Raw genomic sequence first — 17,877 nt, 5'->3', positions numbered from 1 at the left:
CAGGCTGTATTACGATAAAGGCAAATCCACTTAGCGAAGCGGGAGTAGTAAGGTTCTTTATTGTTTTCCACGTGTGTCCGACTGTTCCTTCTCCCTATGTGCATGTGAATGTGCATGAGTTCATGTGTGTTTGTACGGGTTCGTCCATGTGTTGATGTGTGCGTATGTGTGTGTGCGTCCATGCGTGTGCGCGCGCGCGCGCGCGTGTGTGTGTGTGCGTCCGTTTGTGCGTGCACGAGTGTGTGGGCGCAGGCATGCGTGTTTCTGCGTGAGTGTGTGGGTGCGTGTGTGGGTGCGAGCGGGTTTGTATTGCCTTCCTCCTGGCCGGAACAAAAAATAATGTGTGCCACCAATGCAACGAGTCTTGACAAGTTGATCATGAATTCAACGAAAGCTGCCAACTACTACCGGTCCGTCAACTGCGACAAAATGTTGTCAACTATGACTTAACCACGACCGGAAATGTTGTTGCAGTGTGTCCCCCTAAATACGCAAAGGGGGGATTATTCACCGTTGCTTGCCGCATCATGAAAACGCCCCCTCATTTTTCTGTCATGAGGTATCATCCCAGCCTACCCCTCGCACTTTACCGCCTCTTATGTGAGTCTTCTCGGCTTATTTCTGCTGTGTTCGGGGGCATGAGAGTTCCGCACCACTGATAATGTGGTACGCTTCCCTTCCCCAATAAGTGTAACGGGTCTTCATGTGGCACCACCATTCCCGGTGACGTCACTTCTCGTTGCGATTTGACACCTGCCGTTAATAATCAGCCTCAACTACCCTTGCCGATAGCAGCAATTGTCACACCAGTGAATTTTCATTGTTCTTTCAGTGGTCTTGATACATCTGGTACAACCATATGTCTTCACGTGGAGGAGAGATACATGCGAGCTACGGTCGCACGGACACGAAACTTTGAAGTTATCCCCTCCTCCAAAGTTGGATTTGCCGGAATCTGTTCCTTGCGGGAAAAGCGGTACGTTGTTTCCGGGAAATTTGAAAATTCCGCTTAAGTATACCGCTATTTCTCTACATATCCTGGCTACGTGGCGTGTGTTTAATATTTCTCAAAGCACTGTATTGGTCAGGACGCTTGATTATAAGTTTAACATGCCTTGTAAACTTGAGGGCACAGTGAACAATGTGCGAATGACCCACTGCGTGCGAAGGTAAGGGCGCAGCACCTAGGCCACCACGACTGTGCTTTGGCGGCGGCGACGCCGACGGCGTTTTAACCGAGCGAGCGACGGCAGAAAGAAAATTTCTAAAGAAATTGTAGCGAACGTGTGAGGGGGAGGTAGTGTGTTGACATGACATGACATGACAAAGACTTTATTAAATCGCCTGTTTACATTGAATATATTTGGCATTTAACGCCTGAACCAACACCGGCATGCATTGCCTTCTTTCGTGGCGGGATGCGCAATTACGTCGACGATGTGGAAGTTGCGAACAAGCACAAACGTCATGAAACCATTTTTATCTTAATGGTCTGCCTAACAGATGTGGACGTCAGGCAGCGGACGCGCGAACTTTGCACCCAGCAGCAGTAGAGGCGCAAAGAGCTCAGCACGGCGAAGCATGGTCGCTGATTTGTCACCGTGGTACGCGAATTGCGTACAGCACGACCGCGCGTGAAATGTTGTTCTATGCCCTCTGTGGGTTTAACGATAATTGATGAAATTTTAGGTTAGAACTTCACCTTCACCACGTTGCTGATATGGGGCACCCGGAAGGCACGGAGGGTGCAGGTGAACCGATCGCCGTTTCCTCCGCTCGCAACATGGCCACTTGAATCAGAACCACTCGTACCGGATCCAGATATGCCTCGTCCGTCTGAACCAGATGTACCTGTAGAAATTTCGCCTCTGTTAGGTCCACATGTACCAGTTTCGCTGGTTCCAGCTCTGGACAGTCATTTCAGAACCGGCCGAGCCAAATCCTCGGCCCGAGGAACCGGAACCTATGGTATCAGGTCATCTGCTACCTGATACACTATTACCAAGCCGAGACGTAGCGGATGCAATTGTGCTTAACAACCTAAAAAGGCTGTCATGTTCCCCCAAGAAGAGCGGCGCAGCTGGCGTCATGGCCTCGTGGCCTATGGCACCAGCACTGCTAAATACGCCGCATGCATCTGTGGTTTTGGCTGCCTATGGATCCGCCCGTCTAGACCCTGCGGACTGCTGTTTATCCGTCCGCTTTAACAAACGAAGCAAACGATCACTTACACACTGCCACCTTAAGCAATTGAATAAACACACGCTTTGAATCCCGTAAGCAACTTTCCTAGGAATCATCACTAATTATTTTGCTGATGGTTTCCGGCTGGACAAACATTACGTTTGAGACTTTCAATTCAAAACTCTCATTAATAATATTTTGCTTGCTTTAGAGGTCTTATCCATTAACCTTGAAGGCCCAGTCACTAAGCCGCTGCGCAAGAGAGTTGTGCTTCACTCGTTTGATTCCAGAATTAGGTGCCTGTTTTTGTGGTAAAGGCGAAAAACAAACGCTAAAATGGTTGAGGTTTTGTCTAATGTGAAACATTTCCCTACTGGTCGAAAGTACTCGGTAGTTTTCCATTACCCTGCGCACTTTCTTGTCCATGGGCAGTTTTGGCAATCCTGGCTGATCTCCCAAATTTGGACGTTTTTCGAAACAATCACAAGGACACCCGAGGAGGAGGTGTTCTAATCGTCACCACCAAGTTACTATCATGCTCAGTGCTTGATATCAAGGCTGACTTAGGAAATCCTATGGCTTCTTATTCGGTCTACACCAGAAACACTCATGCTCGGAGTGTGCTATCGGACCCCGCAAAGTAGCCCAGACTTTCCACAGAAACTTAACAACATATTGATCTACCTCACAGTTAAACATTCCAACGCGCGTGTCCTATTTTTTGGCGAGTTTAACTATCTCGATATTCTGTAAAAAGACCAGGTAGCTTTGGCAGGGAGCCGTGGCGAAACAAAATATTTCATCCATTCGTGCCTAAATTTTAATATCACACAGATAGTTTCGGAGCCAAACCCAGTGACGATCAATTCAGCGAATATACTGGACTTGATACCAACCACACACCCTGAAAGTTTATGCTTCACATACATATCTTCACCAAATCAGCGGCCACAAGGTCATACCAGAGTCCTTCAATGCTTCTCTGGTCATGAAACTCCCGGTCAAGTTTCGTACGGGGACAAAGGCTACCGCGAGTGGCGTCACCGCAGATGGGAGGGCATCGGGCGGCCGCCGCTGCTCTGTAGCCAGACCGGCAGGCAGGAACGCAGTTCCTGAGCAGCATGCCCGTTCGCATCAAATTTTTGCACCATTCACAAAATGATGAGTCCATTTGAAAGGCCCACGACACGTAAAGCGAAAGCGCACCGCTGATAAGGCGACGAGCGTCTGTTTTATCCTACTCCGTGGTCTGTTCCCTGCCAAACGCGCTATGATCACGCCCCCGGCTGCCCTCCGATCAACACCAGTTCCGCGGCGGGGCAGCGAACGAAGCTCTCCCATAGCGTGATGGCGAAGTTTCATGATCAGAAAGGCATTGAAGGACTCTGGTCATACACTCGGTCTTCAATTTCAACCGTTTGTCCCGCCTAGGAATATCAGTTTGTACGATAAGGGGAGCTACGAGGAAATAATTAGCGAATTTCAAAGCTTCTTACCGGACTTTGAAGCAAGATTTTGGAAACGATCAGTAGAAGAGAACTGGACAATTTAACAAGGACGTTCCTACCGACAACCTCATTTCAATTTTCTTGCAAGAAAGCATGGTTCGAGAAAACGTCGAAAAAACTCGAAAATAATAAGAAATGATTATTTCTGACCGCTAAGGTAAAACAGAGTGCTCAAAATTGGGATAAATACTGTGCTGCTGGAAAAAGATATTCGCTTGCGATACGCAGCGCGAAGCACTGGATTTATCACTCAGGCTTACTCGAGATTCCAAGCAAACACGCGAAAAAGTTTGGGCAAATTATTTATCCGCAGGAAACGCGCACTGTTACATTGAAGAATAAAGCTGACGATGAAAAGAGTGATGCCGACAGTGCTGTACTGTTGAATACTGCCTTTTCATCTGTTTTTATAAATGAAAGTTGTACTCAGCCTTTTATGCCGCCTGTAACATTTATGCCAGCGGGTATATTGTATGTTGTCGATAAAATGAAACTGTCTCCTTCAGCAGGTGTGGCTGACAATAATTCTAAAATGCTTAAATACTTTAAATGCATTTCGTCAGTCATTTTGTCGCTAATATTCTCACCGTCACTTTGCACAGCCCCTTACCGGACGACTGAAAGGTGGGAAGCCCACTCCTGTGTTCAAAGTTGGTAACAAGGACAGACACTTAAATTATAGCCCTATCTCTCTAACAAGTGTTTCCTCTGAAATCATGGTACACGCCATCTACTCCCAAGTAATTAATTTTTTTGACACGCACAACTTAGCCCACCCTGTGCAGAACGGATTCCGAAAGGGCTACTCTTGCGAAACCCATTTCGCCCTTTTTGTCCAGGATTTTCTTACAAGTCGACAGTAACCTGCTGACAGACGCAATATTTCTGAATTTCTAGAAAGCGTTTGACAAGGTACCTCTTAAGCGACTTCTAATGAAACATGCATCTTTAAATTCATATCCTGACATTTTAACAATGGTTGAAAAGTTTAGAACTTACCGCTCCAGGCTTGTTTCCCTCGGTGCAGTGCCCTCTACTCCCCTTCAAGTAACCTCAGGTATCCCACAAGGCTCTGTTGTCAGGCCCCTTCTCGTCTTAATTTATAGTAATGACTTAGCTCGTGCATCTCGTTCAATTCTCGTTTGTTTGCCGATGACTCTGTGATCTATCGCTCAGTCACTAACCCCACTGATCAAACCGCTATCCAAGAAGACCTTAGCCGCTTGCAAGAATGGTGTGACCGCTGGCTTATGAAACTTAATCCTAACAAATGAAAAACAGTCTCATTACAACACCGCCGCCATTCCGTTTTATTGCCGTACGTAATTGCAGACGTCGCCCTCGAACACGTGCAATGATATAAGTATCCCGGCGCCACCCTACGCCCTGACCGTAACTGGTACCTGCACATTAGTAACATTATCTTTACTTTTTCTTAAACGTCCCCTTCGGCCACCACAAAGAATGTGAAGCTACAGGTGTACAAATCTCTTATATGGTCTAAATTGTAATATACGTCTGCAATATAGAGCCCTCACCACGCATACCTAATCGACTCACTCGAGGCAGTTCAAAACAGTGCTTTTAGGTTAATTACTCTTCGTATTCGTATAATACCAGTGTATCATACCTCAAAAAACAACCTGCTGTTTTGAACGCTGATGTCATCCGCCGTATTTCCAGCTTGTGCCTTTTTCACAGCCCCCTCCGTCATCCCTACATTATCACACCAGCCCGCATATCCCACCGCACGTGTCATCCACTTCAGGTCATCCGACCACGTATTAAAACGACCACGTTTTCCATGTCCTTCTTTATACCAACTACGAATGACTGGAATGACCTTCCTCAGGATGTTTTCGCCATTTCCGGTCCATCAGCATTTTCGGACCAACTGTATGCTTATCCTTCACAAAGAAGAACTCATGGCAAAAAAAGATTTTTTATCTTGTTAACCTATCCCTTATGTGATACCGCCTCGAGGGGACTTTAAGGAAATAAAGTGATGTGACGCGATAAAGAGTAATTTGAACTCCAAGGTTCCATTGACGGAAAGATTGGTGATATTATTGTGATCGTCTTATAGGCCGTGGGGACCCATAACAAGCAAAATAAATAGGTTTAACTGATTTCGTATGAAGGCGGTGTCACGCCTTTTTTAGGTCATTGAACCCACTATGTGACATCGCAACATCGAGTTTATAACAACACGCCTTCGGAGGTAGGTGGCACTCTCAGAATGTGCAGTATTTGCCAAAATTTTCTGGGCCTTTCCAAAAGTGCATTCGCCCCAATACTTCAAACTACCAGCTTACCTTTCTAGCGAAGCTGAGACGTTGTATGCCCAAAATCGTTCTTTCTTACTGTCACTAAATAATTTGGTCGCAGGTAAACGTTCAGCTTTTGCTTTGAATTCCTTCTAGCCTGAAACATTTGGCGTGTCCTCAGAACATTTGATGAAGACTGTACTCATTGCATTGCTGGAGACAGTGAGTGTATACTCGCACATCCGGTGAGTCTTTATGATTATTGTCCTGCTGTCCCTGCTTACAACTGAAAGTCGTAACCTTTCCGTATGTGGTATGTCCTGAATTGCCCTAAACCGTGCTGCTTAAGGGATTACATGTACATCTACTGTAATGGGCGATAACAAGGTCAACCTTTGTCGGTAGCCAAATGAAGCTATTTCTTTCGCACATATACGCTTTTTACAGCTTGCTTACACATTTGCCGAGGTCTGTGATTGTACAGTGACAAATGTTAGTACCTTATAGCTACTAAATGCCATAATCATTAGTCAGTGAATTTCATGGTGAATGAAAAAAAATATTCTGCCTTACTCCCATGGTGAGGTATTTTTGTCCTCTGCTGCAAAATTGGTTCGGGTGCTCAACAAAACAAATAATTTGTTTACAGCAAAAGCAGGTATACTGGATGATTTCACTTACTCACTACGAAGGCAGGTAGAAAAGGCATAAACGCTAGAAGCCAGAGGCTCATAGAAGGTCCGCAGAGTGCACTGCGAAGCATTGTTTTGCTCGAGTGTGTCGGTCCAAGCAGGGTACTTCGCAGACGGAACTAAACTCTTTGATATCAGCTCACTTCTCGTGAAGCTTAGTGTCAGTGGCCAATCTCCGCTTCGCCGATGTATTTCAGTGTCATAAAGAAAACCGCAGATGGTTTCGTCACCACCACCGGGGACTGGGCAGAATATTGCCAGCAGAAACCGAAGTAGAGACTCTCAAAAAATACGATTGCGAAACGTATAAACGTATACTCTAGGTAGGAAAAAGTCGCCCTTCAAACATCGGCGTACACAGTCTTATCCACCATTGAATCTACATCACATGCATTTCGTAGGGGTACACTGGCAACGCAGTAGAGCTTTTCTCAGAATATTTACGTCGATCCAGAGTAACAGCTGTTCATACGGACTGCTTTCTACATGTCTGTGTACGTGCGTGCCCGCGTGAGTTTGTGCGTGTTTGGGTGCAAGCGGGCGCTGCACACGAATTCGGAACATAGTTCACCCGTGAGCTGCATGTACTGCTAGGCCGCATGACTCGTGGCCCTTTTTGAAATATAACACTTCCTGGTGCATAACTTTTTAGGCGAGCTGCCTGCATGCCACTTGAAAACCCACGTTTATGAGCCACTTGAGAGATACTTTATCGCATACGGAAACACGAGCCACCTTTCCATATATGCTTCTGTGGTAGCGCCAACTCTACGCAGCGCAGCATTTTACGTGTTCATGCTAAGAGTAGCGAAATATTTTAAGGCGGATGCCCTAAGTTCACCGTTATAAGAAAGTATGACCGGTATCGTTGTTGTTGTGCGGTCAAGAAAATGGCCACATCTGGAAATAGTAAATCAATAACATATGTGTTCTCCGGTAGGATTTAAATGCGGTGGGATTGAAACCCACCAGCAGCCGAATGCGCTGTGGTAACTCTGCACGTTACAAGCGGGGAACAAAATGGTTGTAGCTGTTGTTGCGGATTTTATCGGCACGTACCTTGGGGGATTGGCCGGGAATCAGGAACATTAGCTGGCTAATCTGCGCACTTGGCGAAATTTACGGATCTGTGAACAGGAAATGAAAAATTTGTAGGATAGGTCGTGCCACGTGACACCCGAGTGTGACGGCATGCGAGTGGAACAGGTACACACCACGCGTGCAGAACACCGCTTCTAAAGAAGCCGTCGCGTGTGCCAGTCTGCTTGCTGACGTAATTCGAGCCGCCAGACAAAAAAACGAAAGCGAAGAATGAGACGGAAAAAAAGGTGTGGCAAAAAAGAGGCACGGCGCACTAATTCGCACCGAAAGACAAATAAAAATACGAAAGCCAATATACGAAAGGCACCTTTAATGGTTAAACTTGTTGCCTATTAATCTCTGATTAAGCCAAACTAGAGTCTGCCGACATAATATGGAGCCCCCACCAAAAATATTTAGTTTACAAAGTTGAACCCGTAGAGAACTTGGCTTTGCGTTTCATCTTCTCCAACTACTCCCGGTTTACTAGTGTTTCCTATCTGCGAAAACGGGCTGACCTCCGAACTCTCTCTGACTGCAGAATGATATCCAGATGTAAGTACCTTTAACTTTTGTTCCACGATCATTATAAAATACCCCGAACTAACTACCTCCAAGCTCCCTTCAGGCATTCTTCGCGCACAAATCATAATACGGCTATTAGGGAACCTAATAGCAATATAAACACACATAAGTACTCTTTATTTCCATCAGCCGTCGGACTGTGCAACAAATTACCGGCGGAAGTGGTCAACAGCACATCTGTAGAGTGTTTCCTAAGAGCTATAATTGATCTAGAGTTGTAACGCATGATGAAAGTAAAAGTTGCATATTTAGTGTTTATATAATTTCTTTTTGTTGACTAAATGTTTACACTGTATATCATGCTTCTGTCCATGTGTATTCTATATTTTTCTCGTTTCCCGCCTTTTGAATACCTATGTTATCCCCAAGTTGAAAACTTTAGTCCATTGTAACCCCTCCTGCATGGGCCCTCAAGGGCCTGCAGTATGTTGAAATAAAATAAAAAAATAAATAAAAACGCAAATATTACATCGCAATAAAAAAGCTACTAAATGTCGCTTTGGTTTTCGCCTGCAAAACACGTAAACCGATTTAAGTACTCCGAGTAATTTTTGTTAACCTTTGCAGATCGGCTAGCTCGGGATAGCTCAGCTAGATCGGCTAGCTCGGCTAGCACTCTCGCTCCGATCCCAGGCGGTACGGCTCGCGTCCAACCAAATTGAATAGCGGTGCCAGCCTTCGGAACACCTGTTCCGTACCTTCATCATTTATTCGGCCTGGACCCCAATATTCGGCTGTACATGCCACCCGACAAAAACGATTGCAAAGAAATTCCGCACACCGAAAGACATTATTGTGCTGGAAGATTACGTGCTGGGACATGCGGGTCGCGTGGAGCCGACTCGTGTGGTTGAGCAACGATTCAAGCCTCCTCTCCAATCCATCGTACTGCGCCCCCAAGCTCAGCCGGACCTTCCCCTCATGAATGGAAGAACCGCCTCCGAGCAAGAGGGTAATGGGAAGCTCTGTAAAGTCACGCAGCAAGGCCCAAGACCACTGCTGGTAGGACTTCACGGGGGAGCACAAGCGTTGGTACACAAAGTTGCATTCGGTGCCCCCTCACAGCAGAAGTGTTCGCCAAGTGCCGAGTGTACGTTTCCGCAGCTTCATACGCCTGAATATAAGAGAACTAGAAGACAACTACCATGACGTACCTATCATTCATCCTTTTTACTAAGAATCCTGATTGTACCCCCCCCTTCCCCCCCCCCCCCCCCCCACCCCCGTAGCAGGATACCCGGGAGTTTGCGGTGGCGGGAATCGGAGCCATCTTCATCCGAACATAAAGAGTCTCCTGCAGCGGACATGCTTTACTCGACGGGGCAGAAAGAGACTGGCAGGTACCTGTGAACGTGTTTGAAACTACCGTGTGAGACGATATGATGAGAACGCTAACGTATCCTTGCCACACTTTCCCCTACCTGCCTAGAGTCTCAATTTATTCTTTTAAATGTAACAAGGCTCACCAACCAACTTTGTTGTCGTGACTCTTCACGCTCTAAATTGAACTTCAAGTCAAAGAAGTTGAGATTTTCATGTTAGTAATGCGCTTGCGGAGTCAAGGTTTATTATAATTAGATTTTTGGGGTGAATATGCGCTATTACTGCCATGTCGCCCGCCTGTAGTGCCCTAGCAACATCCCATGTACATCTCTTTGTGGTAATGCACTCCCCCGACAACGATAACTTGGGAGATTAAGACATCGTTCAACTGTTTAGTTTAGGGCTGCCTAAAAATTTCCTCGAGAATGAAGCAATCCTTTTCACGAGTTCGTAATGACATTTGCACTGTGAAACAGCACTGCTATTTTCACTAGACAGAGCCAACCAGTAGCTCAGACATCAAGTATGTTGTTTGAACATGTGAACATTTTCCGCGGTAAGTCCGTCTCTAACACATTTTCCACCTCTATTTTTATTATTTGTTTTACATGTTTGCTCATGGTTTATGTATTGCTCATGTACTGCAATACAGCTATCCATCTTGACAGGTTATATACGTTTTATGCACTTTCATGATACACGCCAACAGTGAGGCATAAAAATATGACGAAATTCTACACTAAACGACTTTATTAAACTGAATTCAACACAGAACGACAGCTGGGATACGGTGGACTCTAGATAAACCTAATAACTAAAAAGACATGCTCGGCCTTGTGCATATAAGCATGTCCCAGGAAGCCTTCACTCAGCGGCAACGTTACTAGGTAAGTATTTATTTCTAAACAGAGGAAACAGTATAAATATTTTCATGCATCTCTACAGAATGTGAAATTGGCGAAGTTGATTTATTTAGTCATTGTGGTTGCAAGATCATTTTGAAGAAAAAATTATAAAGAAAGCAGCTTTACGCATGCAGAACTGGCGCCGCATCTTTTCCAAGTGCTACGAGTTGTGCCGCGCCTCCGCCAGATGGCGCCACGGGTCCCGCGACCGAGAGAAGACGCAGTGAAACATCCCCCTTGCGAGGGGCACGATCAAATGCAGAGCATTTCCGGGGGCGCACGACGTTAAGTAGTTTGCGTTACGTTAATGTTGTTGCACTTGTGGCAACAGCAGTAATTTGAATGAGTCAACGATATAAGGCGTGTTCGTAGCGTCCCCTTCTGTGTCGGCTTCGTGGCGCAGTGGGTAGAGCACCATGTACATTGCGTTGCGCCCGCAGGGTCGAGGGATCGAAACCGGGCGCCGGATAGTGTTTTTTTTATATAGTAGGGAGAGGTGCGGACTACGGACGTCAACGCGGGTGACATCGTGAGTTACTGAAATGCTCTGCATTTAAAATAAAAATGGCTGTTTTTGGTTTTAAGTATCTTGCGACTTTTACTTGAGCCTGTGCACCGACTCAGTGCACGTAAGTCTGGGGCATAGAGTTTCATACAAATATGTACTAGAGGGAAATCTGGCGCTGCATTCGCGGGTCGCCGTGGGCGGCGCCATTGCAGCTAGCGACGTTCTTCGCCTCATTGGCTTGGTTATCCACATGGCTTCTTTTTCGTCTTGAAGACAAAATCAATAAAAATGGGTAACATTGTTTTTTGTTCATCTTGCATGAAGCTTCAAATAATACCTGTAAAATCCATCTTTCTGTAGCTTTAATTTTATAATAATAAAACAAATTCGATTAATCTTGTGCAGTAATAGTGTTGCATTTTTGCAGCTAGAGTCAACTTTTCAGCCTGTTCGTGAGCCATGCCAATGACAATTGGAACGTGCCTGCCCGGAAGATGACGGAACGCTCGCTGAGCGCGGCTCCCCTCGACAGTGGCGCCAGATTTCCCTCTAGTGTATATTAGTATGAAACTCTATGGTCTGGGGTAGGTGCACCGGTATTTCCTACACACAGCGTCAGCTACAAGTACAATTTGTATGTCTATTTTGTTACTGAATATGGCATAATTGGTATGTAGCAAGGGCCAAGGCATATCGTCAGGGCAAACGAGATGAATCTTCTTAAAAGCGTCATGTGATGTATTTACTTGCTATCTGCGATGGACCGATTACAGGTATGTGACCCACTAAGCAGGCACGTAGGCAGGGGGGGGGGCCCAGGGGGGCCCGGCACCCCCCCCCCCCTCCTGAAATGCGTCCAGTCGGCCTTTAACGCCAGAGAATCTTACAAGTTCTTCGAAAAACGTTAGAAAGCGACAGGTTCCTTTCCCCAAGCAATTGCGCGCAGTCACGCAGCTGTTTCGCATGCTCAGGAAAACGGAAAAAAATAATGTTACTTTCGCTGATTTTTCTAATACAGATACTAATGATAATAGGTCGTCAGAGATAAAAAGAAATAATCAACCGTAGTATTACTGAAAAGCTACGCTTATTCCGGCTATTATCCCACAGCTAAATAGGACTTTATTTTGTAAGGCCGCTAAACTTTCCACAGACTTAAAATAACGCGGAATTAAGAGCAAGAGCATGTTGTTGCGACTGCGGGGTATCGTGGTCGAAGTGGACGAGGTTGGTGTCGTGCCGGGGCAGTCATCAGGACCAAGTCGATCGAGAAAGAAAGCTGTATACTAGTATTTACATGTTCAGGGTCTGAGTGAACAGGCATTGCGTTCCTGGTGGCGCGAGATTAATAGACTTTGCTTGGTCCATCCCTGTTCTCCCTGTCTCCAGGCTGTGGTGCGCGGACGTGCGCGGACGTGCGCGGACACGCACGTGCGCGGACACGCACGCACGTGCGCGGACACACACTACGAGGGCATCTTTCCCCTTCTAGTAGCTGAAAGTCTGTCGCCTCTGGTGGCGCTTTCTGCCGAAGGTCGACGTCCCCGGGACCACCAATGTCCAAGTCCCGGAAAAACATCTCCTCCATTCCCACGCTCTGGGACTCGTTGAACAACAGCTTTTCGGGCGTCGGCCACATGCCGCCAATGAGGGAAACCGTCAGCACGCAGCACGCCGACGAAAGGGAGATGCCGCCCAGGGCTTTTGTCATCACCTACGGTCGTTAGGGCCGCATTCGGCCAGCCGAGGGTATGGGGACTCGAAGTCGCCGACAAGCGGATTAGCCACCGCAGCACGGATCGCCGCCGTGAGGTGGTGGCAACTTGGAGAGTATTCAAGTGCTTTGTTTGACTGATAGCTGCGCGGCGTGGGAACACGCACGCGTACGGCTTTGCTTTTCCGCAGACGCAGAGTTTTTCCGCGACCTGACGGCGGAAGCTAACCGAAAGCTAGGAAAAGGGGACTTCCGTATGGAAAGCGACGTCTTGAGGGTCCATTAACCCGTTCGACCCCGCTGGCGCCTTTGCGAACCCCACCAACTTTCGTCCGCTGCCTGTGTCGTCGGGCAAGGGCCCGCGTGGCGGAAGGAGTAAACAGGAATGAGTGGATATGCGGCTCTCCAGTAAGTGTACACGGGCGGCGTCGTCTCCTCTTACTTTGCGCGTGTGGCCGCCTAAGTACGGCGGTGACTTCGCGACTGATTGCATCTTTAGTGGATGCACAACATGCCAAAGAAAGCAAAGTGCGGGATTAGTTCTCAGCTGGGTGACTCCGTTGAATGCCGCGCCGCTGTGACGCGCCGTCGGCGCCCGGAGGTTCGTTTCAGCCGCGAGTCGGCGCGAGCAGTTCATATCTCTCCAAGTAGGACTCTCCACTGTCCGCAGTTTGAATTCGACGAACGGACTTGCTGGGGTCCGCCGAAGAGGGAGAAGGGAGGGCGACTCCTCGGCACTCCTTCCCAGGTATGTATATAGGGGCATGTTCGCCGCGGGCTGGCACAGCGAGGCATGATTCAGCCGATTCAGCACCTCTGTTCGGCGCTCCTTCAGACCAAGGAAATTTGTGCCGGGGCGCTCTGGCGCAACAGAACGCAGCCATGGGGAAAGAAGGTGCCAGCCATGGTTCAACTTCAACGGCCAGGAAGGGACCAGGACAAACGATGAAATTGACAAGCTTCTTCGCTAAAGTTCCAAAGGTGGGTCCTGTGTTTCTTATTGTCTTTGCTTGTTACGCCCGCTTTAGCGAAGCGGCAACTTAGTAATTCCCAGCTTGTGAGCTTCTGAGCAATACTATGATACTGGTTTTGCCATAAATGTCTATTTCTGAGATGACTATTTAAACACGATGCATCTGTCGAGGAGTGCAATTTTCCTCATATAGCGCGAGTGCAGTCATCGCATCGCTTTAAATATCTTGTATACTTGCTACGTGTATGACTGCACGACGCTTTTTTGTTTTCTTATCACTACAACCATGCCACTTTCTAATCGGGCCATCAGGAATGATGTCTCCATGACCGCAAACGATGGCCCCGTTACGCCATCCGTAAAACACGCATTCTATTCCAGCCCAGACGGCCGAATTTACTCCAGTCTAACGCAAACCAAATTTTTGCAGTTATGCACTTGAAAGTATTGGTAGCAGATTTTAAAAATAATACTGTACTATGCCCCTATGTTGACTATTTAAAAAGAAGACAAAGATGGAGAGGCATGTAGAGTTCAGCCCTCTTTGACTGAGCAGTTTTTCTCCTGGCAGTTAAATTTATTGTATAATACAGTTCGCGTGTTAATTCAAGGTCTTTTACCTTGACAGTTCCATCTCCACAGATGGCAAAAGTCCGCTAGTGCGTTTGTGTTCGAGGCACGGATATCTGCTTTTGCGCTACTCACAGTCACCACGACGTCGGGCACGCAAAAACACGCGACGCAGCTGTATTAAACATGCTAAATGCCTTTTCTTACACGGCAGTTTTCACAATGAAAGCGGCGCACCACCGTTTACAGTTCATTGGAACACTAAACGAATGTTCGCGTACTCGCAAAAATAACCTGTGTCGCTTTTTCGTAATGACGATGAGTCGATGACACTCCATTTGAACCCTTCGATGAGATCATGGGAGGCTGTTACAAAACCCGCGAACGTGGTTGCGGTTCAATATTCGGTTTCAAAGTGCAGGCAATTTTTGGACTCGTATAAATTGGAGAAAAGGTGCGCATTAGATTTGAGTAAGTTCAGTTCCAAGGGCGAACCGCTAGGGAATGAAAAGGGTTCAATGCCATGATAATGATAAGTTTTCACCCATTAGAATACAGATGACTTCCACAGGACTACAACGTCAATTCTATATAATCGTGTTTGAATTAACGAGACTCGACTGCACCTAGTCTAAATCAAAGAGCAGTATACACAGGCACATATGGCGCGAAAAGTGCAATGTATTGAATGTACGGATACTCGGAGTCATTTTTATTTAGGGTGCTTGTAAAAGCGGAACTTGGCATAAGTCCTACGACAATAATTAATTGAAACATGAAGTAAAAACTATTGTCAGAAAACTTACGTATGATTATTTTTTTATTTCTATCGTGCATCTAGGAATGAAAGCCTTCTTTTATCAGAAGGCGGCTCTACCTCCGAAAACGTCACAGTACCTGCCGACTTGGATGCCGAGAGAACGGATGACTGCGAGGACGGTGTGGAAACTGTCAGCCCTCTTTGTCACAATGATATCGGAATGTTTGTCAATAACACTGACATACCCGATGACATCCGAGAACGGGTATACTCTAACGTATGGGTGCCAACCCCGAGCTACAAATTTGAAATCTCGGTCGCCAAAAACGGGAAAAGGCGCACGTTTCAGTTTCACTGGCTGCAGCGATATGAGTGGCTTGCATTTTCTTATGTGCGGAAGGGAGCTTTCTGCAAAACCTGCGTACTTTTTTGTCGTAAGAGCGGAGCGGGTAAAGGGTCTCACCAGACATGTAAGAACCTCGTAACAGTTCCGTTTACGAAGTGGAAGGATGCCCTTGAGACATTCGAGAATCATGCACGGACTGAATACCACAAGACGGCAACGGTTGACGCCGAATGATTCCTCAGAGTCGCCAGAGGAAAATCAAGCAGTGTCCACGTACAGCTTAATCAGCAAGCAAAGGGCGAGCTCGAAGACAACAAGGCAAAGTTGCGCGCGATTGTCGAGACAGTTTTACTGTGCGGCCGTCAAGACCTCGCGCTGAGAGATGACAAGGATTCGGGGCGTCTTTCTCTTGAGGAACCCTTACAGAACGACGGCAACTTCAGGGCGCTCCTACGTTATAGAGCTAATGGCGGAGACATCATTTGGACCAAACACATTCGCACAGCAGGCAGCAATGCTCTTTACTCCAGCCCGCACATTCAAAATGAAATTATTTCGATAATTGGCAAGCTTACACAAGATAAAATTGTAAGACAGGTAAACGAGGCCGGATTTTTTTCGGTGCTGGCAGATGAAACAACGGATTTATCACAAACCGAGCAGTTCTCTTTGCGCGTACGCTACGTCGATCCTACTACTTCGAGCATTCGGGAAGATTTCCTCTGCTTCGTACATGTTGACGGCGTCAGTGCGTCTAGCCTGGTTGACACACGGAAAAGGGAGCTGCAGAATCTTGGCCTGCACTTGGACGTGATGAGAGGGCAAGGATACGATGGAGCAGCAGCGATGAGTGGGGCATTCAACGGCGTGCAGGCGCTCATCCGGAACGGCTTCCCAACGGCGTTGTACACGCATTGCTCGTTGCACTCCCTGAACCTTTGTTTGAGCGACGCCTCAGCTGTCCAAGATATTCGACGGGCCTTTGGAACAATTAGTGAGGTATGCACTTTCTTTCGGCTATCACCCAAAAGGACAGCGGTCCTGAAAAAACATCTGGAAGCGTCTACAAAGTCTTTCCGCCGGCTGCGCCGATATTGTGAAACAAGGTGGGTGGAACGTCATGATTCAGTCGCATTGTTTGGAGAAGCACTTTCTGAGATAGTTCACTCACTTGAAGAGTTCATGGGCACCTCCCCTGATAAAGCAACAGCGTCCACCGCTCATTGCCTCCATCAGCGAATCTGTTCATTCAACTTTCTTTTATGCCTTGCTGTTAGTGAGACATTCCTAGGCCTCACACACCACTTGTCTGTGTATCTGCAGAGCCCAGCTATTCACATGAGCGTCGCCTTGGAGCAGGTTGACCTGGTGCTGACTAAACTCGAAGAGATGGGCACTAACGCGGAGGCAGAATTCCACAAAATATGTTTTCTATATCAAGATAGAGCGGCGGAGTTCGGAGTGAAGTGCGAGATTCCACGGGTGGTAGGAACACAGAGATACCGGGCAAACTACCCTTGTAGTTCTGCGGAAGAGTACTACAGGCGAGCCACGTTCATTCCATACATCGATGACCTGAAAGCTTCCCTGAAACGGCGCTTTGCAAACCATGGGAAACACTGCAAAGTTTGCAATTTGTATTGCCAAAGCACGCCTCCAAGGGCAAATTTGAATCTGTGCGGCCGGCCTTCGATTTTTACCCCAGAGATATGACAACAACGCATATCCTTACACTACAAGGTGAATGGGAAATCTGGAAAACTAAATGGCAAGCCATGCAAGAGGAAGAACTTCCCCGCTTTGCGACGGACGCTTCAGCTTAATGCGGCAAAGGCCTCTTCCCGAACGTTCACACATTCCTGAAGATATTGGCAACGCTCCCAGTGACTACAGCTGCTGCAGAACGCAGCTTCTCGACACTGAAAAGAGTGAAAACATATTTGAGGAACCGGACGGATGAAGAGCGGCTTAATGGCCTGGCCCTTATGTCCATTCACCGATGCAAGTCAGTGTCGACGAAGGTATCGCTGTGTTTATGGAGAAACCACGACGTTTGAAAATTGCAGCGTGAACCGCTCTTTTCGGCCAAGCTACGTGTTCGTTTTTTTTTCTTTTGCATTGACTTTTACTATATAGTAAAACAATCGCAATGCCATTCTTTAAAATTGCTTGCTGTAGAAAGGAATGTTAGCATTTTGCATCTTTTGTGATTATGAAAGCATCCGTGTTTTCGTTCTTTGTGTTCAATAAAACTGATTTCCCGAATATGCCTGTTTTTGTTTAAGAATTGCTGTCATAAAATGGCTCACGTTCTTCTCGCCAGCCTGTTGTTGAGACACCGAGTGAGAATTCGGGTAGAGAAAGCGTCCGACAATTTTTTTTTTATTTGCCGCACAACTCCCTGAGTAGGCGCCTGATTCCGTTGCATCCCCCCCCCCCCCCCCCCTTTTTTTTGTCACTCC

The 17,877-nt window shown here is 47.0% G+C and overlaps 1 protein-coding gene across 1 annotated transcript in view; it reads right to left on the bottom strand.

The window, feature by feature from the left end:
• The window catches only part of LOC144165763 (uncharacterized), an 86,214-nt gene extending 79,234 nt beyond the window's left edge, over positions 1-6,980 (bottom strand). Inside the window, exons 1-2 of the mRNA XM_077695543.1 lie at positions 6,641-6,980; positions 1,703-1,851 (exon numbers count right to left, since the gene is read on the bottom strand). Of these exons, the coding sequence (XP_077551669.1) occupies positions 1,703-1,851; positions 6,641-6,722 (231 nt within the window). The 5' untranslated portion in view covers positions 6,723-6,980. The remainder of the gene's footprint in view (positions 1-1,702; positions 1,852-6,640) is intronic.
• Positions 6,981-17,877: the final 10,897 nt, after the last annotated feature.

Source organism: Haemaphysalis longicornis, unplaced genomic scaffold (assembly GCF_048455015.1).
Source record: "Haemaphysalis longicornis isolate Haplotype H1 unplaced genomic scaffold, Haemaphysalis longicornis Haplotype H1 scaffold_1, whole genome shotgun sequence".
In the NCBI taxonomy this organism is placed as follows: Eukaryota; Metazoa; Arthropoda; class Arachnida; order Ixodida; family Ixodidae; genus Haemaphysalis; species Haemaphysalis longicornis.
This window is presented reverse-complemented; position numbering and strand designations above follow the sequence as displayed.